We start from the raw sequence: 27,991 nt of genomic DNA, 5'->3' as shown, positions 1-27,991 counted from the left end.
AACGAAGAACTTATACAGCTTAACTCGATTGAACTTTTAGCTGACTCGCGAAACTAGATAAAGCTTTTGCTAATAAATTTATCTATATTCTCCACAGGAAGTAGAAATTGTCAAATTATTTCTTATTCAGATGAAATTACTGGGACGTCAAGCGTTAAATCCGTTTAATGAACAAATTAGTTAATCACTAAGTTCCAAAAAGAGCAACTTAAATTGTAACATCGAACCATTCTAGCAATAAAAGGGAAGTTCGGTCGATGAACCGAGGTTGCATTTAAAATATTAGAAATTTCTTGATCCTTGAAGTTCTATCCTATTCTATCGAAATTACCTTTCGTAAAATACATACATATATGAATCTATACGAACTATTCAGAACCAAAACCTATCAGTTTCAACGAGATCGGTGCGATACGGTTTTTAAACAATGAACGCAGATAGTACCAGTAAGTTGGAAATAACCAAATCATTCGATTTCCTTCCACGAAGCTGGTTTCACGTCAATTCGAACGACTACAGAAGCTTGGAAGAAATCCAAGTAATTTTCATGAACACCGCTCATCAGCTGTTCTTCTCTCAGTTCACGTAATACATTCCATTCGTAAGAAGCCCCAAGATTTTCACGGTGCTCCTATTCCCAACCTTGGTGAAAGCACGAGAGAAAGAAGAAGGCCGGAGGCAAAGTGAGGAAAAGAAAGAGGGTGGTACGTGTCGATACAAGCGCGTGTAGGCTCGTTTGAATAAAAGATCGTTTTGAGAATCAGCGCGCGACGACCTCCGGGGCGAGCTTTCTACCGTAGCAAAAATCGGGTATCGGCTGATGGTTAATTCATGGTGGCAAGATCCCGCCGGACGGGCCGAGGTAAAAAGAGATCCGATAGTGATAAAATACGTTTCGAGGCGTGTGCGCGCTCTGTTTTTCTCGCACTCCGCTCTACATCTCTCCGGTCGCCTTCAAATTTTCCCGATCATCTCTCCTGCCGTACACGCGTTTTATATTTACCGTTTGTACATCGTGAAAATTGATCCTGCTGCCTCGATTCACGGCGCGCCGTCGCCAACGGGTACCCCAACGGCGGGACTTGTTCAGAATTTTAAAGTCTAAACAAATGGCTATTGGAGTATTTAATCCGCCTGGCGTTTGCCGAAGTTTAAGCTCTTCAAACGAGCTGGAACAATTAAATGTAAATAACATCGTTTCGCAAATGGTATTGTAATCGATTTTATGTTACTTAAACGTCGAAGCGGCTTAAATTTGTCGCTGTTAGCATTCCGTTAATCAAATTTCTGGAACATCTCTGCGAATTGTCAATTTAAATTGTTCAATAATTAAACAGAACCTGAAGTTTCATTTTGTAAGTGACTCGTCTAAAATTATCTTTCCTGAAGCGTGATTACATCATTCTATGATTAGTTTCATCTGATCAGAGAAAACAAGAACCAACGCAAAGCATGTGGAAAGAGTTCGCTTCTTCCGTTTCGTTTGTTAAGAAAATTTGCGACACGTGTCGATGGATTCTTGGAAAACCATTTTATACCTCAATTTCCAGAACTCTAAGAATACTGCACGCTCGTTCTAAACATTCCACTGTACTGTCGTTAACGATACTAGTGCCAATCGTGCGATCAGAAGTAAAAAGTAAAACTCCACGCCGATCGCCTTAAGCGATGGAAAAATATTGCGATATAAAACGAAACGGAGAAAGCATTAAAATATTATTTGACTATCGCAAAACGAACTTATCTATCATTTCATAACGAGAATAACAGATATATGGAACGCGTTCCTTCGGAATTACTATCGCGACAAATGGGCATATGTCAATCCTGATTTTAGGCAGATAGATATAACTCCTCGGTTAGATTCTTCGAACATTTTAGTGGTGACACATGTCGAAGCAGCCAGGATGTAACCATATCGAGAAGCTGCGTCCCTATTTTTACCGTTGACGATATTCAAACGCGACTAATATGACGTGACGCTCGAGAGAGCACCACGATATCGAGACATTATCATTATTGCAGGATATCGCGGAATAAGTTTCCGCTTTACATCGACAGATCTCCGCGGAAATCTCGCGGTGGAAATTTCGCACGGAAGTGCCGTGAACGCCATTAGGGAATCGAATGCAGCCACGCGAGCGCACCAGGAAATATTTGCAAAGTCGTGAATCCCTGTTGTAGCCTCCATTTTGCAACCGAGAGAAACAGGTCGAAAGAGAGGAGAGACGAAAGGGCTAGTTTTACCATATTTCTATCGCCTCCGGAAGAATCGCGCGCATTTCCCTCGACAATCTTCGATGTCTCTTTCAGAACGAACAAGTTTACTCGCAGCGAGGATGTCGCAGAGAAAGATCGCTTTTAATTAGCATTATCTTATGAACTTGGTCGGTTCTCAATTAGAAATTGTTTTCAGATACGGAGCGAAAGAAACAGGAAAAATTGATTAATTCGTTTTAATCTAGAAAATCTATTCAATAATATCAATTAGATGATATTTATAAATATATATAGCACAGTCTTTGATCGTATCTCTAAAGGTATCGTTACTGGTACTTTGATCTTAAGTTCAGACGTTATTATATATAAACTGTCGTATGACGCCTTATTTCTTTACTTTCGATCGAACTTTTCCCAATATTCTATCCGTTTATTTGGAAACTTCAAAGATCATCGAAACAAAAGGCTATATATGGGAATGGTACTCACCACAGGCGCCCTGATTCTTCACCCGTGTAGTTTTTCTCTCGAGGCAGCTGGTCTTCCGTAGATGGCAATAGTTGGTGTAGGTCATGTTGTCGGAGCCGCAGACAGGTTCAGAAGTCGAAGGACAATCTGTTGGACACTGGCACAAAGGTTTCCCGTTCTCCGACACAACGCACGTCGCACCCCAAGAACAATACGTCTTTTCACAGGGTTCTGAAACGAGAATGCGATTGATTCATATCGTCGTATTTCGTTTAATGCATAGCGAGACGAAGAAAGAAGTAAGAATCATATAGAGTAGAGTCGTGCAGTACAGAGCAGCATATACAATACCGACTAAAATTAGTTCTTTCACCAAATAGTAGCATTTTTGTTTGAATAAATAAAAGAATATAACAATTCTGTGTAACATATTTCGGAGTCATATTGTTTATTAGATTGCCTTCCCTGTTCTGACACGCTAAAGGTATATTTTAATATTCCGAGTATTGAGAGTTACTTCTTAGAGCTGATATTCCGTTTCTTAAGTAGATAAATCATTTTGTTCTATTATATATGCTATAGATATATATAGATCTATTAAGTAGTATAACGACCAGCCCGAGTTTTGCAATTTTCTTTGCATTAAATTCATTAAATTAATTAAGTTTCATTTGAGCTACAAATTTACTTTCTAAATTTTAATTTCTACGGACTTTAGCCCTAGATAATAACGAAATGTCTTAGAACGATCGCTACTGAACGACTCTCCATTAATGTTATTTTATATTTTTTGATAAATTAAAAAAAGTGTTAATCTAAAAAATTGACGATTGACGTTAAATTTTTCACAGTATAATATTTTTTGAACTTTAATACAAATCATGATACAATGAACGTTACTCGAGATCCAGTGAAATAAATAGATACTGATGGAGAATCAAATTTCGTTGGGTTTAAATTTCTGGAACGTGTAATCGTTCTGGACGCGTTATTCATGATAATGCACTGAAACGCAATAACATTGCAGTGGAGAAATTTGAGTAGTGAAATTTAAATTTCGATCCGTTATTTTGCGTTATGGGCCGAAGCCTCGCGTAACGCTGCGAACAAAGGAAATACAAAAGTAGATTACCGTTTACGAAAATCTCTGAAATATTCGTGGAAATTGTTCGAACGAACGTTATCGACGTAGAAATTCAACGAAAGTTCTACTCGATAGATATTTAATCAAATAATAAAGTTCTGTTCTACTTTTGCTTTACGTATTCACGTGATTACCCGCAACACGGGATTTCCATCACAATGTGTTCCACTCTCGTCATCCATGGCGTTCAATCACTCTGTCATATCGATAGCTAATGTAGAGAGAAATATCACTTCGAGTTTTATCAATGTCATTTTACCTTTACCAACCATTTCGTTGCATTTATGACGTTAAAATGCAACCAACGTGAATATTTAAATTGTCACATATTCGTAATAATCGACATTTGATATAATAAATTAGCATCAAAGTTGGCGGAAAATTGGAAACGTAACAAAATCCAAGAAAAACGTTAATACTGTAGAGCTTGACTTCAAATTAAATAAACGACAGTAAAGAACTCCAAATGAGTAGCGAAATATAATCGCTAGTGTGTTATTTAAATTTTCACGAGTCGAACCTGTTTAAAATCCGACGGATTTACAATAAGACCTTCTTAACAATTAAATCTGCGTTTCTTCAACCGTGAATGCTTCTCTTTAAGAATCCTTACATTCAATATCTGCAGCTAGGAAACCGTTACAGGGAACAAGCTCAATACCAATTCCTTTGTTTTCATTTCTTCAGAGAATTTGTCTGGATGTAAAGCCGATTCACGACGACGAGTATTAATTCGACCGACGAGAATTCAATACTAAACATAGATCCTGGCAATAAGAGAATCATCCTCTCTGGCTCGTTATTCAACGTTTGCGTTTTGAACGTGAACAGCTTTTCAAGTAATCGCTGCGTCGTTTCAGTAGCAGTTTCAGTATCAGTATCAAAGTAGCTCTGCAGTATTTTTCCTCCACAAGTCCCCGATATCTGAGCGATTAACTGAAGATCCAGGCTCAGCAACCTTTGACTCGCAATGAACCGAAACTGGGAACCTAACACTATACGCGAGCCGCCATAGTAAATGCTTAAAATACTGATCGAAAAATTTAATTGATGGGATGGATTTGTTCTTACTTAATTGATTTATAATAGAAGAATTTTTAAAAATTTGATTTCGTTTTTATTAATAACATATACACACTAATATATACATAACAGATATATGTACATATATTGTTTTAATTAAACGAAATTGAATAACTGTTGAAATTTAATTAATGAGATACTAGACTTTGTTTCCCATTAACGAGCTCGTCAATATCGAGTATGATATTCGACACTGCTACTTTGACACAATTTTTTAATCGTTCGTCGTCGAGTCGATTACGATAATCAGTTTTTAAAACTTCTATTTTCGAGAATAATTGCTTACATACATACGTACTGCCAAATAAGTCTGAAGTATCACACCTAGTAGTGACAAGCAACAGACTTCTCAATGAGAACAAAGATCTTATTAATTCTATTTCAATAGTTATCTAATTTCATTTCATTAAAACGATATATGTATATGTATCATACGCATTACTTTATTTATTACTAATAAATATATTAATAAATTATTAATAAAAAGCAAATCAAATTAAGAAAAAGCGTTTTATCATAAATCTATGTCTGAGATAAGAAATTCAATATTTAAGTATCTAAAATTGGGACCAGTGTTGAATATTAGTCTTTGCCCATTGCGAGTCAAAGGTTACTTAATAATCACGTGCGGCGTGTGAGACGTGTGCATCGGATGCACAACACTGATCTGGACTACTAAGGAAACTCCGGTCTTGTCTTAACGATCTCCTTTAACGAAATCTACGGAATATGCTTAAAGAGGGAAACAAAGAGACATTCGTAATAAAGTTCCACTCTGGATCGAGTAGGAGGGATTTCACGTCCCAAAAGAGAGTCGCGAAACTGAATTACTACAACGGAAATTCGTGTTTCGAACGCTTCGGGGACAGTCGATAAGAAAACACCAATTAAAGGGAGTTACTCGGCGAAAATAATTAGCCTCGATCGTGTCGGGGAAAAGGAATTCCCGTTCGGCATCTTCAACGATGACTGCGTCACCGTTCTCCCTAGACGTCGTCTTCCATTCTTCCTTTTTCCTTTCTTTCTCGAGCCGTGTTTTTTTTCTCCCTATAGAAAGGTGGATAGAAAAAGACACAGCGAAAGAGAAGAGGAAGAGAGAGGGGGAGTAGAGAAGAGAGATTCGTGGAAGCGCAATCAATTTTCCAAGAAAGTTGGCTTCAGCTCGGAGGAAGACCGCTGGGTAACCTCGACGGATAATCCGAGCACCGTGGTCATTAATATGGCGGACAAGTTGATCCTCCGTGAAAAAATCACCCGACTCCGCTAACCTCTCGGGTCAATCGCTCTGCCTCTCCACGGTGAGGGACTTTCTTCTTATCCCCGTGGACTTCCGACGGGTCGAATTCTCAACGAAACGAGCGACATTCGAGGGGTGTGGCCGAGATGGACGACATTCTCCGCACGGACGAAAACGGAACAGTCTGACAAAGATCCGTTTTTACCATTACAACGACAGCTTTTCCTCTTCAACGGGGTGCGAATGAATTGACGCGGGACCAGTCCCGGATTTGCGGTTTTGCCGTCATCCAGTTACTCGGAAGACCCTCTGGTCATGCACGCTGCACTCAAAGCGTCCCCTAGTTGTAACATTTCAAGGCGGTAGCTTTTTTTCCTCAGCTGAGGCAGAATTTTCTAATATCTCAACGTTCGAAGGGTGGAAATTTCTGTGATGCCAGCCATTATCGTGTATTTTGGACTATTTCGAATGAAAAACTCGGATCGAATGGATTAAACGAATCAGGTTGCAAACATTAAAGTAGAGGGATTTTTCCATTTGTTGATATTTCGTGCGCCTGAATAATGCGTGACGTTTACAATCTCTAAAGCTCAAATTTTAGAAGCTAAAAAACGTATAGATTCAAAACAAAAAATCTCACCGCGCACAGAGGTCCGGCAAAATGTGTTGTCAGGATATTGGACGGAAGTTTAATTGGTAACTCGTAGTTTGTCCTATCGATTCAAATGGTCGAAAACAATCACCGTAATGAACGTGTTTCACTTTCGTCAGTTTTCCCGTTAAAAGAATTCGCTAGAGTGTGTATGATTTTAATCGAGTCAATCCCATGTTTCTAGCTAATCGTTTACACCAAATCGTACCATCACACCATTAGAACTTTTGAAAAACTAACTTCGTATTCCGATCTGTGCTATTTCCCTAACAATATTTTCTGATTTGTCGAACTTCCATTTTCCTCTTTATCGATAATAATTATACTAGATAAACACTACGACCATAAAATTATCGCTTAACATTTCTGGATTCAGTAGATCAGCATACAAGATTCACGTAATTATTATCAACCAAGCAACCATTCATTTGTTAAGATAGTTCCTGACAAAACAAAAGGAAAACTCACATTTCCTGTTCAATATGACGCCTTCATATAACTGCGTGGCTTTGAAAAGTGGTTGTTCGCTCAACTTCCTCTTTATAGTTGCGAGAAAACCATGCAAGGTAATTAACCTAATCTGTCATGTATCACGGGAATTCGTTTAAGCTTAACGATGCGATGTATACGAAATACATATCGTCAAAGGATCTTCGTACCCACTTCGGGCCATAGATATTCCCGGAATGGGGTTAGCTCCTTTCTTACTATACACGCTGATGCAATCGCTGCGATACGATCCATATTTCACGTAGTTTATAACAACAGAGAAGGGGCACTTTACTACGTTACGGTAAACAGCTTCACGTTAAGTAGCAACGCGCCATTTATAGTCAGCCAGTAGTAACAGTCAACGCTTTAAGTATTCGATCGCTTTCTACAGACATTTTTTCTATTTTCTATTTTGTCACTGTTCGTTCCTCTTCGTTATTTTTAGGGGAATCTAAAAGGAGAATACGACTAAAATTTTGGTTGCAAACGTAAGGATTCTTTTCATGAAACGTATTTCTATCGATCGTTTCTACTTGAGATATGAAAGTGGAAATAATTAGAGGAATTACGTTAGTGTTAATGCAAGATTTTGATAAACTATTTGGAAACGATAGCCGATGATCATCTGCCATAAATCCATTTATTCGTAATCCTATGCGCTGAATAGTTTCCATGTTAATTATTTTACCGATTTGGCTGCCAAGAGAAATTAATGGTGAACTGATCTGTTTCTCGTAAAAGGTTAATACATAATAAAAGATGTCATTGATGGACATCGATTGGCATGTTTTTTTGAGGTCATTCGAAATGAGCACGTTCCAATAATGCTCGCAAAGTAATGCACGCGTAGCTTGCGAGGAATTCCAATGTACAGTGACGATCATCAAGCTGGACGCTCGATGAAGTTAATTAATATCAAATACCAACGTATCAACTTCATAAATTTTTCGTTGGAAATCGCTTTGATGTCATCCAAGCGACATTTCGTTTCGCAATATCAAGAGAGGCTCGGCAGGGAGAGAGACGGGTTTGATTCGTGTGGACCATTCGACCGTACCGTTTACGAGCGTGGTGCATTGATCGATTCAAAGGCAGTTTTTCATGAAACACGTTGAAAATTCAATGTACTCAATGACTTTCCACTCGAAATATCGATCATCTGTATTAAAATGATGAATTAATGTATGAAGCGGCCGAAACCGTGCGCTCATTATTACGAAAGTGCGAGAATGCAAACTCGTCCGAACGGAGTTTTAGATACGACACGTTGGGAAGCGTCTGTTCTACGATTTTTTCCATATTAATCATCTACAGTTACTCAATGAGAAAATCATTGCTTTTATTTGCAAATCAATTGCAACCAGATATTGCCTTGAGTTTAATGAACTTTTATCGTCACTTAGACTAACTTTTAGTAGCCTTTTGTAACGCCAAGTTATTGCTGACTCGACGTGACGTCTCGGTTAGACAATAAAGCAAGTCTATAAGATTTTTGTTGAACGTGTTATGAGTACGAATTCCTTGGAATCGACTTGCTCGATTTTCGCGACAGTTTTCATGACAATACGTGTTTGAGGAACGAAGATTGTGTCGCGAAAAGATCGTTCGACAATCGACGTTCTTTAACAACAGCCATTACCCATACGACACGTCTTCCGTATCGTCGTTTACGATCATTTTAAACTACCGCTATGTTCGTATAGCGTCGACAGTGCATAACTGGGCACTCGTATCGTGATAAGGACGCGGTAGATAACAGTGTGTAAGGGTAGTTCCGTGGCACCCTTACAGCTGAGATTCTACTGACCGATAACGTGCTAATTTCCCCCAAGGTTGGATATATTTCGTGTACACGCCATTAACAGCAGCGTTTAATTAAATAACATTTTCGTCGAGAAATTAATAAGTCCGAGCGTCACGCAGCGCTAATGACGTAAATAAACGTTGTTGTCAAAACGTCCGTTTATCGCAGCAACGATAATAATTCAGAAAGGCGATTTATTCGACACCGTAAACGATATTATTCTCTGGGTTAATGTAACTTCCAATCATCTAAATAGCATTAAGGAATATTTTAAAATAAACCAGCAAGAAATATCACCATTTAGGAAAATAATCTAGAAATTTGTATAGAAATAGATAATAACGGTGATAAAACTACTCGAAGAAAACTGATTATCCAATGATCCCTTTGTATCGTCGAAAACGTAATAGCACTTTCGAAATTCGATTGCATTCGTATTTACTAGTTTCAACCGATGCAAATTATATTCTGTTTCTCGAAACGGTATGTAGTCATATGTATCGAATGCAAATGAAATTTGGAAACTCATACGCGCAAAACAGATCTCATGATTCGGCGTCATGTTAAACGCATCGTGGAATGTCGATTAATTTGTCACTGACACACGCGTAGCTCGGATCTAACGTTATTTGTACCGACGGTCTAATGGAATATTGATTCGGTATATGCGTCTTAATAAAACTACAACAAACAAGATTAAATAGGATATGTTTGACAAAACATAATAAATAGAAATACGATCTCTTTCTACGAAATTAAAATTTGATTAAAATCACTCGGGAAAAATTCAATCAAGGAATATTTCAAAAGAGAAAAAAGTGCATCGATTTTTTATTTTATCCATTAATATCAATCGCGTCAAATTTAATACCCTCTGAACGTGACTTCGATTTTTGCATAGCCGCTGTCAAGTTTCATGTCGTACGTCATAAAAAGCATCGCGTATTCCGTAGAAAAACGTAGGGAAAAGATGATCGCGTGAAAAGAAGCATCCTTTCGGTTGTTCGATTCGTGGCAGTGTCGGTTTCTTGCAGGTGGCTCGCATTTTCTTGGCAACCCGATCATCCGTCATGATCCATCTTGCTCGTCTATCGAATGGAGCACGGCTACGTTTCTTCGGAGAAACCGTCAGATCGCATACGTGCACGTATTCCGGAAGAGTAATGGCTATCGAGCCAGACGTGTCTGCTCCGGGCATTAGTAACCGCTAATCCGTGGCACATTATGAGATCGAAATTAACACACAGAAATTCAAGGGGATTATATGATGTACTGGAAAGTATACACCGCCGTCAGCGTTATATCGTGCAAATATCAATTTTAGCTACGAACGGCATAAATGCTCGTGCTTCTGTTAAATTTCGTTTCAACGATATTGCGTTATGAAATTAATTCGCGATAAGGAAAAGTAGAAAAAAATAGACACCAACGAGAATAATTCGAAATCCAGCTTTAGATAAATACAAGTTTTACCATTCTAATTTTAATTACCATAAATGCGCAGCATTTTACCTCACGATATTTTCTGTAATTAAAATTTCCACGAATCATAAATCAAGAGACTTCACGATTATCTAAAAACAACCAGTTCTTAATAATTTGTACACTAATACCGCAACAGCGAAACTTTTGCAACGATCTTGTTAATTACAGTTGGCTACAAGTTCCAGTCGAAACATCATGAAATACACGATCGAATAACAACGGTAGCGATCATTTCTTATGCCAGCATTTTTCATGATGACTGCATAGACAATCTTTAAACGTCATCATTCTGGGACGAAACTTCGTTCGACGAGCGCAAGAAACGCCGCAACGGATCAGGAAATCCAATAACAGTGGGAAGCGGCATTCCTCCATGGTTCATTAACCAGGACAATTATTATCCGATTGTTGAAAGAGCAAACTCGATCTGAGCGTGGATTTCCTAGTTGCGAGAGCGAGTATGATTATCCGCCATGCCACTTGATTAGTCCCCACGAGCTTGTCTATCGCTCGATGCTCGACTTAGTCCCAACGTTCCGCGTAGAACGCGTCTCTCCGATGCACGTCGCCATTTCAACTTTCAACTTGGGCCCGCGACTCTCTTCATACGAATACAAATTATTTGAATAAACTCCGCTAATTATCCGCGTTACCCGTTCACCCTGGAGATCGCGTTTTTACTCTTGTCCTTGCTCTGTCTGCATCGGGATTACCATTGCCCAGGGGAACTTAACGCGAATGAGATAACAGCGAAAGCAGGTACTCAGAACCTGGAGAAGTGAGAAGAAATTGGTGGAAATTGGTTGACAAATAGATGGAAGATAGATTTAGTCGTAGAAAGAAATACATTGGACGTAAGAAATTGTAAATTGATAACCACTGAGGAATTTTAATAGTAGAAAGAGTATGCGAGAGAAATCTTAATAATTTACGACTAATAAGTGGATATTTCTCACTGATTCTTACTTTTAGGAAAATCAGATGCTTTAAATATGCATAACCGATGGGAATTGGAAACCTAAACTCTAATAGCGGATATTACAGTAAACGAAAAGGAGGTAAACGTTTTGCGAGTGATGGCTTGTAATTGACAAGTAAGTGACAGTTTATGAGTAATCGGAAAGTGGGTCGACGATAAAAATAGGAAAAACGGCTAGAAATCTATCGAAGATTAGTGTTACTGTTTGTGGAACTTTTCCGTCTTCCTTAAGTATCCCAATATTTTTAATAAATATATTTTCTATATTTTGCAAATGTACCTACAAAAATAAATATAAAAATAATAATAATTAATTAATTTTAATGTCATTCTAAACGTCATTCAATATTCAAAATATCTATTTCTTCACATACGACGTCAAACGTTCTCTTAAAATCGGTGAATAAAATAGTAATGTCCAATATTGAGTCAATTTCAGAACGATTTACTTGCGTCAATCGCAACCGATGGAGCTGTGTCATCTGACTAAATACGGTCCACATACTACTGCAAATACTTCGAACTCCGCAAGCTGCAATTAATCGGGTCATCGAGTCGATCGAAGTCGTAATTGTTGTTATAAATGAAGAGAACGTAAAAAGATACGAAGGAGAAATCCAATCTACGACGTTTTCATCAAACTGACGTTTCATTCCACGTTCTTTTAATACTTAAGCGTCGCGGGCCATAAAACCCAAGTTACGTATAATTTCCTGGCTACGATTAACTAGGCTAAAACATACTTTTGCCGAACGAACGAGCGAAATCTTGGCCGTATAACTGCAATTACAAACCGATTAAATTTTGTTCCGCGTGTAACATTACGAGACGTTTTTACTCGCAATCTCGTCGGGAAATTACAAGGCTACTCGCAGTGAACGTGTTATTAAAAAGTCCAACGATCGTTCGAGCCCGGTTTTTAATACGGTCAAACGAATGCATCGGTATTTCAAGAAGTTGTCAATTAGTAGAAGTTTATCGGACTATCAACATCAACGAATAAACGCCGATCTATTGAAAACTTCAGCCCCGTGGTAATTACTACTAAATATGTTAAAACGTTCTCACATGCTCAAATGTGATGTCCATGCGCTTCTCTGTAACTCCGGTAACCATATAACTTGCCTACGAAGTGAATTCAAGTTTGATAGCCTTAAATTTGTATGGAAAACTTATATACGATAAGCTAATGAATACAAGAAGCGTCCATTTTCTAGTTCAATATTTATAGAAAAAATGTACGGTTATTAAATATTTGTCAAAAATTACTGTAGTAAAGCAAGATCGAGAACAGGCTAAATCCTCGTGAAAGGATCACTCAAACGCACCGACTCGATTCTGCAATTTCCACTTATACCTTGATCACTGCAACAGCCCGTCAACCCTCAAACACAGTACACGTCTCAAGCTTACTATTTTACTCTCCCTATAGGGACTCTGTCAAGGGAAGCTCGCCAGCTAATTATCTCTTCGATCTGACTTCTCATCTCCGGAATCCTGCGCGTTCTCATCCACCCTCTTCGGAATCTTCCGCTTCGATTTCTTTCAAATGTTCGCCCCCCCCATTTCTTCTACTTTACCTAAGGGAGTTCGATCCCTTTGATCAGGAAACTACGGCTGACGAGGCGGTCCGTATTCTTGGCCGGAACGAGGAGATGCAGAATCGTTTCCTTTCATCGATAGAACCATTCGAGGGATCATTTATTAGCATTAAATCGACCGCTCGTTTCCGTGCCGTAGCCAATTATCCGGCACGAGTGGATCATCCAGGAGCTGTTATACCGTAAATGATTCGATTTAAATAGGCGGCAGAGACCTGCCTTGGCTAATTGCAGCTGAGAGAGGTAGAAACACGGGGCTACGTGTATTCAGCTACGATGTTACGCGATTCGATCGTTAAACGAATTGAAAGGGACCATCATCCATTTTTATTCCGCCCACCAGTCGAATATTTTTTACGTCAGCCTACATCCCGGAAAGAGCATCGATCACGACCATTTCGATGTCGACTTGTAACAGATCTCGAATTGGAACGGGTCAACTTGACGTCAACGTCAGTCTCACATCTCCACCGACCGTTTTAGAATCCACTTCAAATCTATAATTCTTTAAAGCGTCGCATTGTTTAATTTGAAGATCGAATGATGTGGTTCGCAGAATGTGCTTATCAAATCTGTCGAGGCTTCAAATTCTGCTATTTCGAGTGTCGATCAATAACGCTCATTTTAAATGGATCGAGTTAATGAAAGTGAAAGATATAAAAAAACCAAGAAGCTAATTATACGTTAACGAGACGATAAAAGAAAGATCGATAGCTATACGTAAAGCGTTCTGAAAGTAGGGCGGCCGGAATGATACGCCAATTTACCACCTTTTTACTTGTTATCTAGAAGTGGAAATTCGTTCGCGCCTTCTTTCTCTTTAAACTACTAGCCCGAGTTCAGGTTACAAATCTTAAGGGAGAAATGGAACGGGGTATCGTATCTTTCCAAGAAGACTTTCGTTTAAGCAAAGCAGGGCTGAAGGATTCCCCGTAATTACAAGCCAGAAAGAAACTTCCGGCGTTCGAAGAAAGTACTCAGACAGCTTGCCGCCTAATGACACCGGTATCCGTGGCGAGGCTCGGCCACGATCCGGTTACGACATTCTAAAGCAGGAGGGGACGTTAAAGCGATGCGACGCGCCATGGCGATGCAAAACGGAGGGAAGCTTTGGGGTGGTTGAGAAGATTCGTATATCGTAAAAACCGGCGAACAGCTCGTGGCAACTTCCTTCTTCGCATTTCAGCCGACATTAATCCTTCATGATCGTATAAAAAAAGTCTCCTTTCTCTTCTCTCGTTGCCGCGGCCGAGGCCAAGTCGGCCTAAACGAGAGGAAAAGGTGTTTCAGTGGGAAGAGGATGAAAAACCTTGAGCGTGGCCACCAATGCCGCGCCAAGTTTAATCGTTTTTAAAAACTCATTCAGACGAGGAAGCGCGGTACGCCGTTCATGAAATTATCCTTCGAGGAAATATTGCGAGAGGTATTCTTGTCCACGAGTCGCCGTTTTCCCATCATCCCCCATGATAATCATTCCTTCTTCTTTGACTGCGAACTCGGCCCAATTGCTCGTGATTTCTTTCACAATTTACCTCGTCGATCTTTAATGGAACGTCACGAAGAGGCAGACAAGCTGTAACGATTTATATATCAAGCTGTAGCTCGATACCAGATTCTGTGTTTCAATTTACGTTCCTGCAATTTACGTTCGCTTGCTTCTGCAAAGCGAAGAAAAGTATCAAGAATTACTTAAACCGATGATCGTCCATTGTGTCAAGTGTTAACAAAGTTTAATACTTTGAAGAACGTTAATTTACATGATTATGGTAAACGCGATATTGAATTCTGGTTAAATTTAGATTGATAAGAATCACGGTTAATGGTTATTGGGAGATAGAGGATATCGAGATTCCACGTGGATCGCATATATCGAAGGTATCAATGTTGGCTTACCACGCGATACTATAAATGAGGTTTACGGGCCTCTTATTGGGTATAAATACACGGATAATTGGTCGGGATCGAGATGATTATACGAAACCATGATTTTATTTGAGCCCGGGGATCTCAATCAATTTCAAGTAGAAAACTCAACAACTAAAGAAACACACGGTCTCGGTGCGCACCGCAGACATCAAATATTTACCTCGTAAACTACGTTGGTAATTTTTTATAAAATACATAGCATTCCAGGTAATGTAAAGTTGTTCAAAAATTCTCCATTTCCAAGTTACGTTACTTTCGTTTGAACTAAAATATTTAATACTCGTGGTATCGTAACGTGAAATTCTTTGCTGAAATTTTTCACGTTTCGCTGCAACAAAATGTTTAGTTTCGTAATCGCGTAAAACTATGCAACCTGGCATTTGGTATTTACCTTCGTTACTCGAAATCTTTGCGCAAACACAATTGGAAAAGTTAAGAATTACGTTCGGCGGTGAGTTCAGCAAAGTCAGAGGTAACCATAGTCGAATAGCACGGCGATATATATATATAGTTAATTATCGCGGACGGTTCTATTTACGCTAATTACTTTAGGAGCGGAGAGCTGCAACAGTGATCGATGCACACTGACTCGTAATTAGTATACGTATGTTCACAAAGATAGCGTGTATACACTTTCGCGGTTCCGCTATTGTACAAACGAGGAAACCAAACTCGAATATACAAGGCGCATCAGAAATAACTGTGTAACATCCGAAATCCGCGAACGTAACTCGATATAGGCCGGGGGTAAATTCTCCGATAAAAATTGCGTCGATGTAGCTTCATCACTGATGAAATATCAATAGCGAACATTCTACTCACGTAAAATACTTGATCAAAGAATATGGAATTTAAAATATCCGAAAAACCTCAAAGATTGAAAGAACGAATATCGAAAACGAGTATAATAAAACTCTGTTGTTCGACTTTTAACGCACTATAAACCGTGTAAAACAGATTTCGAAATGAAATTTCATGAAAACTATTAAAATTTTCATCTTTTTCCAAAACAAGTGAAAGATAATTGGATAGTTAGTTTCAAAGAGGGATGAAATTTACAAAGACTTGCTTCGACGACATCTTTCTACTCTTTAAAAATATCTGAAATCTTTAACCTCTCGTGTTCGTATCTGTACGACTTAGGTTAAACAATCCTTCGCTGGAAACCGAGCACGGTACTTCGAACGGTATATCTGAAAGTTCTACGGATCGAAATTCGCCGAAGAAATAACCAAGCAAAAGGAGTAACCTACATATTTGCGGAAAGAAGAAAGCCGGATGGGGTACGGTTCACCGCGATGCTCGTGAGGCATCTTCCACTTTATGCAGGCGCGCCGGGAAGGGTAGACGGGAGAAAGAATTCCGATACCTTGGAGCGTTACTTTCAAAGCGGTTTATAAAGCTGTACAAACACGCCGAGTGAACAGGAAGTGCCCGAATCGTGTCGGCGCGATACTTTTGCTACGTCTGCTGTATGTAGAGCTATGTTCAACTATACGCGTATATGAAAACAGGTTAGATTTATAATGGCCATTTAATGATCGAGACGCTGGTGTAGTGAAGGAAAATCCAAAACGAAACGACCATCCTAAAAATCGTTAAGTCGAAGTCATCGTAGATCTGGTCCCAAATAATTGGTATTTGACGACACACGCCCTTTTGCATGCGGCGAATCTTGGTAGTAAGACCCGCAACGTGCAGGATAGTCAGCCTGAAATTGGAAGAGCATGATATACGTAAGAGCTAAGAGGCATAAACGTAGAACTCTTTGAGTGACACAAAGTGATAATGAACGAGTAACAAAATTTGTCACTCAGAATTCCATACGTTATTAAATAGGCGGAGCCTCACTTGCACGAGTAAGTAAGGACAGATACTTTGGCAAATTGGAAGATAGACGATAGTGAGACGTTAATTCCCATATACACACATACAGATATATTGCTAGACCCTGATGTTATACGATCGTCCCGCATGACACACCAAGGCTACAACATCGGTGCTGTCGCTGTGGAAGCATCGTTATACTTGCCAACTGAGACTAATTACCAATTCGATCGGGTAAGACCTGATGCGACGCCACTAAGACGTATGTACGTACCCATGTTAAGGTGTTCTTGTTGTATACACATGGTGAGTTTCACGTTAATTCTCAGAACGAAGAAAACTCGGCAATTCTGATTCTACGAAGCAACGAGATTTCTTCATTTTTCCACGGAATTAAACGTTAAAGCATTAACAACGTTATGAAGTTTCATTTGTTGAAAAACAAATAGGTTTAGCAGCGTTGTACTTTCTCAAATCCTTTGATGTTTTAAGAGAGTAAATATCAAGAGGGGAATCTTAATTGAGAATGTTTACTTCGAGTGTATACGTACTTCAAACGTATGCTGTTATTTCACAACTTTATGATGCGAGGTCTGTGAACACGTCTAATCGCTAATGCATTTTAAACGAGTTTCCACGTCGGATCGATATTTATGGTCAGCAAGAGTCAGCAGTCTTTCTGTAATTTTCTTAGAAACAAGGAAACTATAAAGTGTTTCCAACAATACGACTCCGTGTTTATCGACCATTTTCTTTCCTCGTCCATTTCTTTTTTTTTTTCCTCCGAAAATTAACTTTATTAAAATCATCCTGAGGAGTTAAGAACCTTATGCAAATTCATATTTTTACAAATATAGCCAAGTAAGTGGAAAATTAACGCGCCCAATCGAAAAATTCCAGGCTATCGACCATTATCCTCTGACTTATGGTCATAAGATGCCACCGATACCGTGGCATCGTCGAAAAGGATCGATAATACCGGGTACTAAACGTCGCCTGCCACTTCTAAATGTCTGAATGTATCGATCGACGGGGGGAACGATGAAAATCGCGATACACCGGCTGGCAAACGAGCCGGACTCAAGCATCCACGGACCGCTCGGTCATCGAGCTTTCCCCTTTCGAACGGAAGGTTAGGTCGGGCCGCAAAGCGGGTTAGGATAGGTCAGCACAGGTCGATCGGGCCGCGTACGGCAGCCTGCGTTTTACGATGGCGGCGCGACAGCGGTTGCTGGCCATAGGGTGAGCGGAAGGGGTGGCTGGAGGGCGAAGCGAAGGTGGTTCACGGTACTGGTCGAACCGCAACCTCACTCTCCGCAATTACAATGCTAATTCCGCGTACACACGGACTCCTACGGTTAATCGTCGTGCGATTTTCTTTGTCCTTAAGCCACCGGCATCGCGCGGGTTCGCGCGATTATCGCGTGCTATAAAACGCGTACACGCAATGTGGATTCCGTAAAATTCCGCGACAAGTGCCCCTAACGAGCGTAAAACTCGGCCCCTCGCGGCGTGGCGATATGGTCTGATGTGGCGGTAACGATGGTGTAAGTGGTGGGTCTCGTTGTGTGGAAACACGTTGATATTAGGGTTGGTTCACGGGAAGTGGTTTGAGGTATGATAAATTCGATGATCGTAGATATTTGCCTATGTGAAATTCGTAGTATTTTCCGTGCTTACCATATCTTTACTATGGAAGTGCATGTAGACCCAAGTGAACTTTGATTTTGTCCCGTTATTTATCACGCTGTTGTTAAAGAAGTTGTTGAATATTTTCGACGTCGCTTTACATGTATACGAATGCATAAGCGCATTTTATACGTTGGTAATTTTCGTCTAACTAGTCGCTCGGCTAAAATATTTATGTAAAATATTCTATTAATATTTATAGAATGTTTTATATATATCAATATTCATATTACTAGTATTCCACTAATATTTGGAAAATGTCAATAGAATATTTTACGTAAATAATAAATCCATGAGAAATATATTTAAAAAATATTTTTTTGCTCGACGCGTATGTGCAATTAATTACACTATACGTATGCAGGATAATTAATTTTTTCCCGTTGAGGAAAGGTCTTTTGTATAGTTCTATTATGTGTAATACCTTGGAACGAGCAGGTAATTGCAGGGATTATTACACGAAGTTTGTTCTTACTCGCCTTCCTCCTCCAGCATAATAGGTGCAGTGAATCCTATTAGAGTTTCAAAAAAATCCTCTTTAAAAACAATGTGCACAGGAATAAGATGCACAGAAATGCAATTGTATTACTTCGACTTCTTTTATCCTTTCGCCCACACAATTTACCAAAGAAATGAACTTCAAACTTCGCTAAAAATACGAAGCAAACATCCAAGAAGCAGTTTCGGGAATTCAGATGTATATCACGTCCCTGAATTCATTACACTCGCTTAAGTCAGCCGTTTACAGGCAAGTCTCTAACAACAAAACGCGTGAAATAAAATTAAACATCCAGACTCTTTATTTCACGCGGACATTAGCGTTACTGTCACTAAAAAGCTTGACCCGTCCCTTCTTCCATCTACAAATGCTTGCTATTAATATCTCGTTATAACAATGCAGCGTGACATCTCGCGTTACATAACATCGCATCCGAGGAGTCGCGTCGCACCGTCTACGCCCTCATATTATATTCCTTTTTAGAGGTGCACAATGGGCCGCGTGTCACGTTGCATAACGCAACAACATGTACATTTGTACGTAGCATTCTCTCCCCTATCTTTTGTCCTCTTTCCACCTCTGTGTCTCAATCGATATCTGCCGAAGCGCAGAGAGAAAAGAGAGAGAGGGAGAGCGTGAATCTAAAAGTATCGAAGTACCGATGTACTATCGTCCGTCGATACACTCTGTGCTCCTCCTTCTCCACCAGCGGAGACACTGAAACGGCTAATTAATTAGTTCAGGGGTAGGCGTAACCCATCCAGCGATTATGTAACGGCTGACAGCCAACGGGATACCGTAATTACATTGGCGCGGAATATTCAATTGGATACCTAACTCGCTAATAATCGACACGATGGTATTAACGGAGCATGGAATATTGATGACCGTACTAATTTCATTCAGTGAAGATCTTTGAGGCGCCCCATAGAAAATTAATATCCCCGGAACGACTGCTTCGATTCACTCGCGGCTTATTTATTCAAAAGTATCCCTTTTAACTGGATTTCCACGTATTCCTCTGTTCTAGGATGTATAAATATATGAAGTACAATTATACATATATATGAATATATATACAAAGCGACCCCTTGTTCCATTTGTTGGATATTTCGAGATGCGATTCTCTTGAAATATCCAACGTGCCGCGATGATTCACGTAAATAAGAAATAACGTTTCATCTATCCAGGGAGAGCTTTTCCTCGCGGATGCATGAATTAATGATCGTTTGATTTACAGGTCAGTACGAGTGCGAAGAAAAGACGGATGCTTTAAGTATTTATCCGCTCGCGGAGTGTTCTGTTCGCGTAACTGAAATGAATTCATTAAGTTTTAACATTCGTACCGGTCGAACGTGGCAATCTCGTCCCTACGGATCTTGGAGTACTATAATATCACTTCTGACCTCCGAAGAAGGATACTCCTCGTTTATCGGTCACAGAAGACCGCTATTGTTAACCTCAGGGTGACAAGTTACGACATCGGAGACTTGGAGATTGACGACACCTGATATTGATGATCCCGTGGCGGTACGAGTCCGATGCCGGTAACTTCGGTGTCATGCGAGGTCATAACTATCAGATTCCGCGACCATAAGGTTCCTGTTATCGATTAGGACTGTAAGGTTGCCGTTACTGGGTCGTGCGATCATCGAGGTTCCTTAGATTCGGAAATTCAAGTTCTTGAGTTTGGAGGATTCGAAATCGTCATCGTTGCCTTGTAGAATCATTGAGTATATTCCGCTAGTTAAAGTACTCTCAGAACCGTCGAATGAAGGCGTAGAGCCTTGTAACGGTTGTCGATTCCGATCAAGTTTGGAACTGGCTTTTTCTCTAAATTCAGAATTGATGGAGTGAGCTCAATGGTCCTTGCCGACTATCAGATATCGTTCTATCGTCGATGTTTATCCTACGAAATCCCGAACTGATGGCGGTAACCTCGAAAACCGCGAAATAGTCGATTACCACCGCTATGATCCTATTATCATAGGTGTCGTGTCTCGTGACACTTGGGGTGATGGTATCAGCTTTCAAGACCTCAGGGTCGGCTTGCATGAACTCATGGTCGTCGCTATCGGCTTCCAAGAGCCAGCAGGTGGTCAGTACCGGGTCTCATCGCACGATGTTCATCAATATTTGCTAGCCACCTCCTGAAATTGCAATCGTCGATTTGCGTGTACGCGTTTCCGCTTTTCATATTTTACGATACGCTTATTTTATGCGTTATGTAATTAAAACAACTCTGTGCAAAACTTTACTGTAAAAATGTAGAAAGAAGAATATTTAATTGCAATAGAAAGCTATTTCGTTTCGCTATGCAACCGATATTAGAATAATAGTAACCATTTATTCTATTTCTCATAGTTTATCTGTATATATCATGGTTGATAGGCGAAATATATCAACAACATTCGCTTGAGATACCAAAGCTGAGCTTGGTAGACTACGATTCGTGAGGGCGGAGCGTATCAACCACTAAATTGAGCTTCTAGAGTTCCAACCACTCGACCATCTAATTCTCTCTTCCTCCCCTGGACCCCTTGTCCTCTTCACACGCCTATAAAGGATGTGCATACAACAGAAGGATCAGAGGTGGAGGCTAGGTGCTCGGCCACTTGCGGAATACCGTCAGGAGCCAGACAGCTACCACTAATCAGACTGTTTCCACTTAATTTGCCGAGGTAATTAACCGTCTCATTCGCCTCCGTCGACCCTAAAGCCATTGCGCTGAACCTAAATCTAGGCACTCTATTATGCATGGGAGCTATTGTGTCCGAAGGATGCCTTTGAGGAAGCGCGGATACGTACGATTTCCATCGCAACCACCTCCCTTGTTTCCAACTGCTCAAAAGTCATCGTCGATTCATCCAGGAGGTGTGAAGTTCCCATCCTCCGTTCGACGCGGTTTTCACCGATGTTGTATCGATCAATCTTACTCGTCTGTTCCTACGCTCGATTCACGAAGGCCGTATTATAGAAGAGAGTAACTTCATATTATATTCTAAATTTGTAACTTTGGAGAGATTTAATAGGTTGCAATTATTCGAGGAGAAGAGCGAACCTTGTATTTATAGCGACGGTGACAAGTTACATACTATACCGTGAAGCAGAAGAGTTTTACGAAAGTAAGTGGAAGAGGTAATTTCTAAAGAAAGGTCAGCGATACGACACAAAATTGTACGAGTGTTTTAAAATCAAACGTATGAGGATACGAATGTGTTGGTGAGGTAATAAGCTGTTGTAGAACGATCTAAAAACAGAGGTAGAAAGTAGGACGGTTATAGAACCATAGCGTAGAAGTGTGTGAATCAAAGCTAGGCAATATAGACGAATTGCACTAGCATATCAAAGGAACAAATCGTACAAAGGGCATACGTATCAGAGCATCAATTACAAGTATAAACCTCAGACCTTACATTCGTTGTACATTTTACATATTGAAGACCAATTTTCTCGTCCACTTTCCTGTCATGACTTTAAAATACTACGCTTCTCAGAAACGACAACCTAACATTCCTGAAAGAACTAAAGTGACTAAAATTTTTTACATATGTAGACATCAAAGACGGCTTAATAAAAATAAATGATAGGACAGAAAGAACAAGAGATCGATATCGAGGAAGAATGCAGATCCTTTGATCTTCGATCTCCTTCGCCATTTTCGAAAACAAGATTACATCAGATAGGATATTTGATAAACTTCTCAGGCACAGTTCGACAAAGTGAGCCAAACGGTTCGTCTGGAACCGGAGGGTAAAATGCGTTCCACGGAAAAGTAAAAATTCCAGGGGTGACAGTAGAGGGAATAGGCAGACCACTTTTGAATTCTATCCATTTTTCAGAAATGCCTCATGTGGTTGGCCGCCCAGATCGCTCTTTCGTTTCGCCGTTAGACCCGGCTCTGTGTCTGTGACAGACGCACCGTGAAATTTTAACGAAATCTAACTTGTAACTCGTGCATTTCACGGACAAAATGTCAGCAAAATCAGGGAGAGTCTTCCTGGCCCGCAGTTTTCGTTCCATCATCGTGTCCAACATGAACGAGCCAACAATCGATCTTCGATGTTTCTAGCTTCAACATTTATGCGCAACTACTTTTAGAATCCACACAGAAAGGAAATAGTTTCTGATACGTGACAAATTTAATTTTAGTTGTGTAATTATACGATGCGATGTCTATATAATTAATATCCACATACGATAGAACTTTTCGATAGAGTTTTATTTTTGTCGTTGTGATTGTCGAAATAGATTGTTCGAGATTTAACTTGAAGATTCCTCGACTTTTATTAAACAAAGAACTAAAAAGTAAAAAATAGAACAAGACAAGTTTCGTTTAATGGAAAAATTTAAACATGTCAGCGCAAACAGCTGTAAAATAAATGTTAAACTGAATCTCTCTTTGCGTTAATGTTAATGAGTTCCATTAGGATTTTTGAAATCACCGGTTATTACCTTCTTCGTGGTTTCATCTGGCGATACGAAAGCATCGTTAATGTTCAACCAGCGTCGAATATTTGCATGCGAAATTACGTCAATTATACGCTTACGAGCTTTAGTTTTAGATTTCCTGGAACCATGATTAAAAGCATCCTGGCAAAAGTCGAAAGTAACGAGCTCGTCTGAGAACACAACATCACGTGCTGATGAAAAAGCGTTCACGTCCGTTCTGATGAAGAATATCCGTGCGTGCTTTCAGGACGCATAATGAAGTGGTTCGCGAAACTGGGAAATAATTATTGTTTAAAATATCGTTAGGTTTATTTTAACTACGGTTGCTCAAATCTCTCAATTTCGCGTTACGTTGCACATTGGGCTTTTTCAATTCAACGACAGTTTCGAGAGTCATTCGAAACTATCTTGCAAAAAGCAAACTATCGAACGCGCACTTTCAGTAGTGAAAGATTGTCATACTTACCGAAGATTTCTGATCTTAAAACTTTACTGATATTAAAAGTGCTGAATAGTACTAACAACGACGGAACAAAATCTCTCGCTAAATACTTCGCTAACCTCTAAAGTTAACGACAGAGAGAATTTTGAAGAAATTGTTAATCTTCTCTTCGGCATCTTTTGTTTCTTTCACAAAGAAGTATAAACAATCGGTTCGCGTAAAGTTATCTAATATCAAGATCAAAATTCCGTTTTTCTTTGAGAAAAATATAAGGTGAGAAGAAAATGGACGAAAGAATCTGTTCCAAGTTTTCTCGAATGTTGAATGTACGAATTAATACTACATCGCAGACTAAAATACTAAAACGTGTGCATTTATATCGCGTAAAATACGTTCATTTGACAAAACCCGATAACTATAACAAAGATAGAAAACTTGATTCAGGTAACATGATATTGCAGCACCGCGAGAATGCTCCTCGTTTTCGAAGAAGGATACACGATGTCTCTATTGCTTGGAATATCACGAGGGTTGTTTGACAAGGGTGAGATCAATACGTAACAAGACGGTTAAGTACCCATTATCCGTTTTGTCAAGTTGCGACTGCGGACAAAAAGTGCGTGTTTCAACTAATGGTTGCTTTAACCTACGTCGTTCTGCGGCTGGGCAAAAACTTTTTGAATTCAAGGATTACGTCTTTGTTGTCTTTGCACCGTTTCACCATTTTCGAACCTTTATATTTCTACGATTCCGACATTAGCTCGATGCTCTTAAGTTTGTTATCGAAACACATTTTGATGCCTACGAGAGTTGCTGTTGTGATCTGGTATATTTGGGGGGGGGGCGGAATGTGATTCAGGTATTTTAGAAATAAAATTTTTCATAAGAAGAAACATCGTTCGGGTATTCACTCGATTCGAAGATTCTGAGTGCTTGCGATAAATGTTAAACGTACATCACGATTAACAGGTAGACTATTTCCTGTACGAGAGGATCAATGAAGTTAATGGTCAAAATGTAAGAGGTTTGAATTCTTTGAATTCTTGAGAACTGTTTGATTTGACGTCCTCGGTAATAACTTGGAAGATAACTTCGGACTAGCGGATTGTGATATAGACGAGCGTGAACTAACGAAATTCCTGAACTGGAGCCTGGTACAAACTCTCTAGATTCATGGTATCTGACACGGATATCTTTGGGTTATAGGAATTCTGGGACTGGACTCCGAAGGATCACGAATATTCCAAGTTACGCGTGTCCTGTAGTTTTCGTGGTTCGAAGAATTTCGAAGATTGGGATAGTCGCGAGAACATCGAAAGTGTCGGAAGACATTTGAAGTTTCGAGCATTTCCAGATCTCCACACGATTCAGGATCCTGTAGAACTTGCTACGCATCTACACATCCAATGCTTTTCATAACCAAGATAATCATACACATGTATGATACGTACATCGGACAAATCTATTTTTGAAAATCCATTAATTGATCAATCGAAAACCAATTTAACCGATAACGTACCACGGTAGTTTATCAATTGGTATCGGAAAAGCACTCTCCGAATTTGCTAATCATGTAACCGCCTGTTTCACGCGATTTACTATAAATCAATATACTCATCGAGCAAACCAGTCTTTGCAAACTATCTCGCATAATATCGTAAGTTTGTTCGTAGCTGTTAAGGAAATTCGAGGATTTGGAAATACAAATAATTGACTATATTTCACACACAACAGCTATACATCTATATTACACTCTGAAAAACGTCTTGCAAGCACGCTTGTCGCCAACTGACTATCCAGAAACTTCTAACGGCAGTCTTTTGTCTCAACTAAGACCTGGACGCCCTCTGACCCTTACACACACACTCTCATGTACAGTGTAAATGTATCACTTCCCTAACAGTAGCAAAGACGTGTAAAAACTGGCATCTTCATCAAAGAACGCGTACGAACATCGAAACAAATTAACCGGCAGCTTCTGAAGCGAATTCGAAGAGAACTACTTCTCGATGCATCGAGACTCGATATTATTGCGATAGTTCTACGGACGATACATGGTATTAGCCACGACGAGCAGCAATTGGAATGCAACGCAGAATCGGCGGACCTCCGGGAATACGAAAGCGATAGGAAACAATGATTCAGGCCGGTAGCACGGTAGAGAAGAGATGAAGAGAAAGAGAGAGAGAGAGAGAGAGAGAAAGAGAGAGGGAGAGAGAAAAGGAGGAAACAAAGAAACTCAGAGGATACAAGTACGCATCGATGCAGGGAAGTCACGTACTTTATAAAACGTAGTAGCAACCCAGACAACCCGATAGAGGCGCGGGGAACGAAGGAAACTGCGAAGAAGGTGGATAAAAACGATCGTATTTGTCGAAGCAAAGAGGAGAGCAGAGCTACCAGAACATATGGTCTCCGATGCAATATGGTGGGTAGAGGTACTTTTACTCGATAAACGCCACGAAAATGAGCTTTTTTCAACTGTACCCTGCCGCGCCTCTTCAGCCTTCAATCTATCCTCGCTCTTTTGTCTCAGCTCGTGCAAACCACGCTACTTCTCGATTCCTCCTACCATCCCACCGATAACAAACGACCTGCTCAATGTGATCTCGCATTTTTGCGTTTTGCGCTATTCCACCTACCTTTTACCTCTTTATTTTCCCATTCATCCTTCCCTATTCCTTCGTGTAAACGAGTTCCAATACTTGTTTGCCGTTCGAACTGATTCCTCTTTGAATCTTCTCAGGAATACAACGGGGCGTACCATTAGAATATAGAATGGCAGAGATGTAAAACAGAGGGTGAAACAGGACTATAAGATATAGAATACAGGACACGGGAATGTAGGATGTGTGCAACCTGCAGAATGTAAAATGTGTAAAACACGCGAAATATGGAACGCTTAGAATATAAACTGCAAACTCGTAAAAATCCATGTGACAGCTATAGGACCGAACTGTATACTCCAACACGTTAAACGTCTTATTATTCTTAGAATAAGAAAAGAAAATATTATTTCCAGCTCCTATTATTTCCAACGTTTGTTTCTTCGTAATTCCATCGTCGCCATTGGAAGATTGTGCGAATCGTTATTACGTTCTTCTCGATAAATCGTCACTCGAGATTATTTTGATCATTCTGAGAGGGAGAGAGAGAGAGAGACGCGTAACAATTACTTCGCGGATAACGATCGAGTCTTTCCCAAGCTGCATTTTATGGATGTTATGTATTAAATTTGACTCGTTGGGACGTAACGTTGGTAACAGTCGTCTCTAGAAGAAATCTCGATGCACTACATACTACTCAAACTCGATATCATTTTAACAAGCAGCACAACCGATACTATCGACGGAACACTCGTTTTTATCGTTTTATTTTTTTTTCCGTATTCCTATTCAGCGTTTATTCTCTCCACGAAGTTCCCTTTCTTTCATAGTACATCGGATACATGAACAATACATTCCATTCTCGAGGGCGTCGTTACGCTTCCGGTTCGTGGAACGCCTACCGTGATTAACTATGCATAGCTGTTCTTCATTTACACATGAAAATTGCAATAACTGGATTCTACGTTGTGAAGGTACCAAATTAGATAATATAGTTTCTAACTATAGTCTTCAGCGTTTACGTGAAACTTTTACAAAAGAATTAATCGTAGATTCAAACGAAAATGAACCAAGGAGAATAAAATTGGAAAATTCGTCGATAGGATTTACTTATAAAAGTTTGTTTTATTAAAAAGACTGATAAATTACGAAGTATTATTAAATTTTACTCGATAGAATTCCTATTATACTCGGGATATTCATGGAACGGAAGCACAACGCACAGATATCTTCCGACGTTCCTCGAATTCAGCGATTCGTTCCATTTTTTTTTCTCTGTATATAATACTCTGAGGAATAGCGAGATAGGCGCATTTAGCGCGGAATATATTCCGCGCACGATTCCACATAAATTCCCCGTTTCCGGCCGCGCCTCTACATAAAAC

At 39.7% G+C, this 27,991-nt stretch overlaps 1 protein-coding gene across 10 annotated transcripts in view; it reads right to left on the bottom strand.

Annotated features, from left to right (window-relative positions):
- Positions 1 to 27,991, bottom strand: part of LOC126870824 (agrin-like) — a 384,318-nt gene that overhangs the window by 115,800 nt on the left and 240,527 nt on the right. For all 10 annotated transcript variants that reach the window (XM_050628849.1, XM_050628850.1, XM_050628851.1 and 7 more), the window contains one exon: positions 2,710 to 2,919. In XM_050628849.1, the coding sequence (XP_050484806.1) occupies positions 2,710 to 2,919 (210 nt within the window). The remainder of the gene's footprint in view (positions 1 to 2,709; positions 2,920 to 27,991) is intronic.

The sequence above is a fragment of the Bombus huntii genome, chromosome 11 (genome assembly GCF_024542735.1).
Source record: "Bombus huntii isolate Logan2020A chromosome 11, iyBomHunt1.1, whole genome shotgun sequence".
Classification (NCBI taxonomy): Eukaryota; Metazoa; Arthropoda; class Insecta; order Hymenoptera; family Apidae; genus Bombus; species Bombus huntii.
Note: the sequence above shows the minus strand (reverse complement) of the source record. Positions and strands in the feature narration are given on the sequence as shown.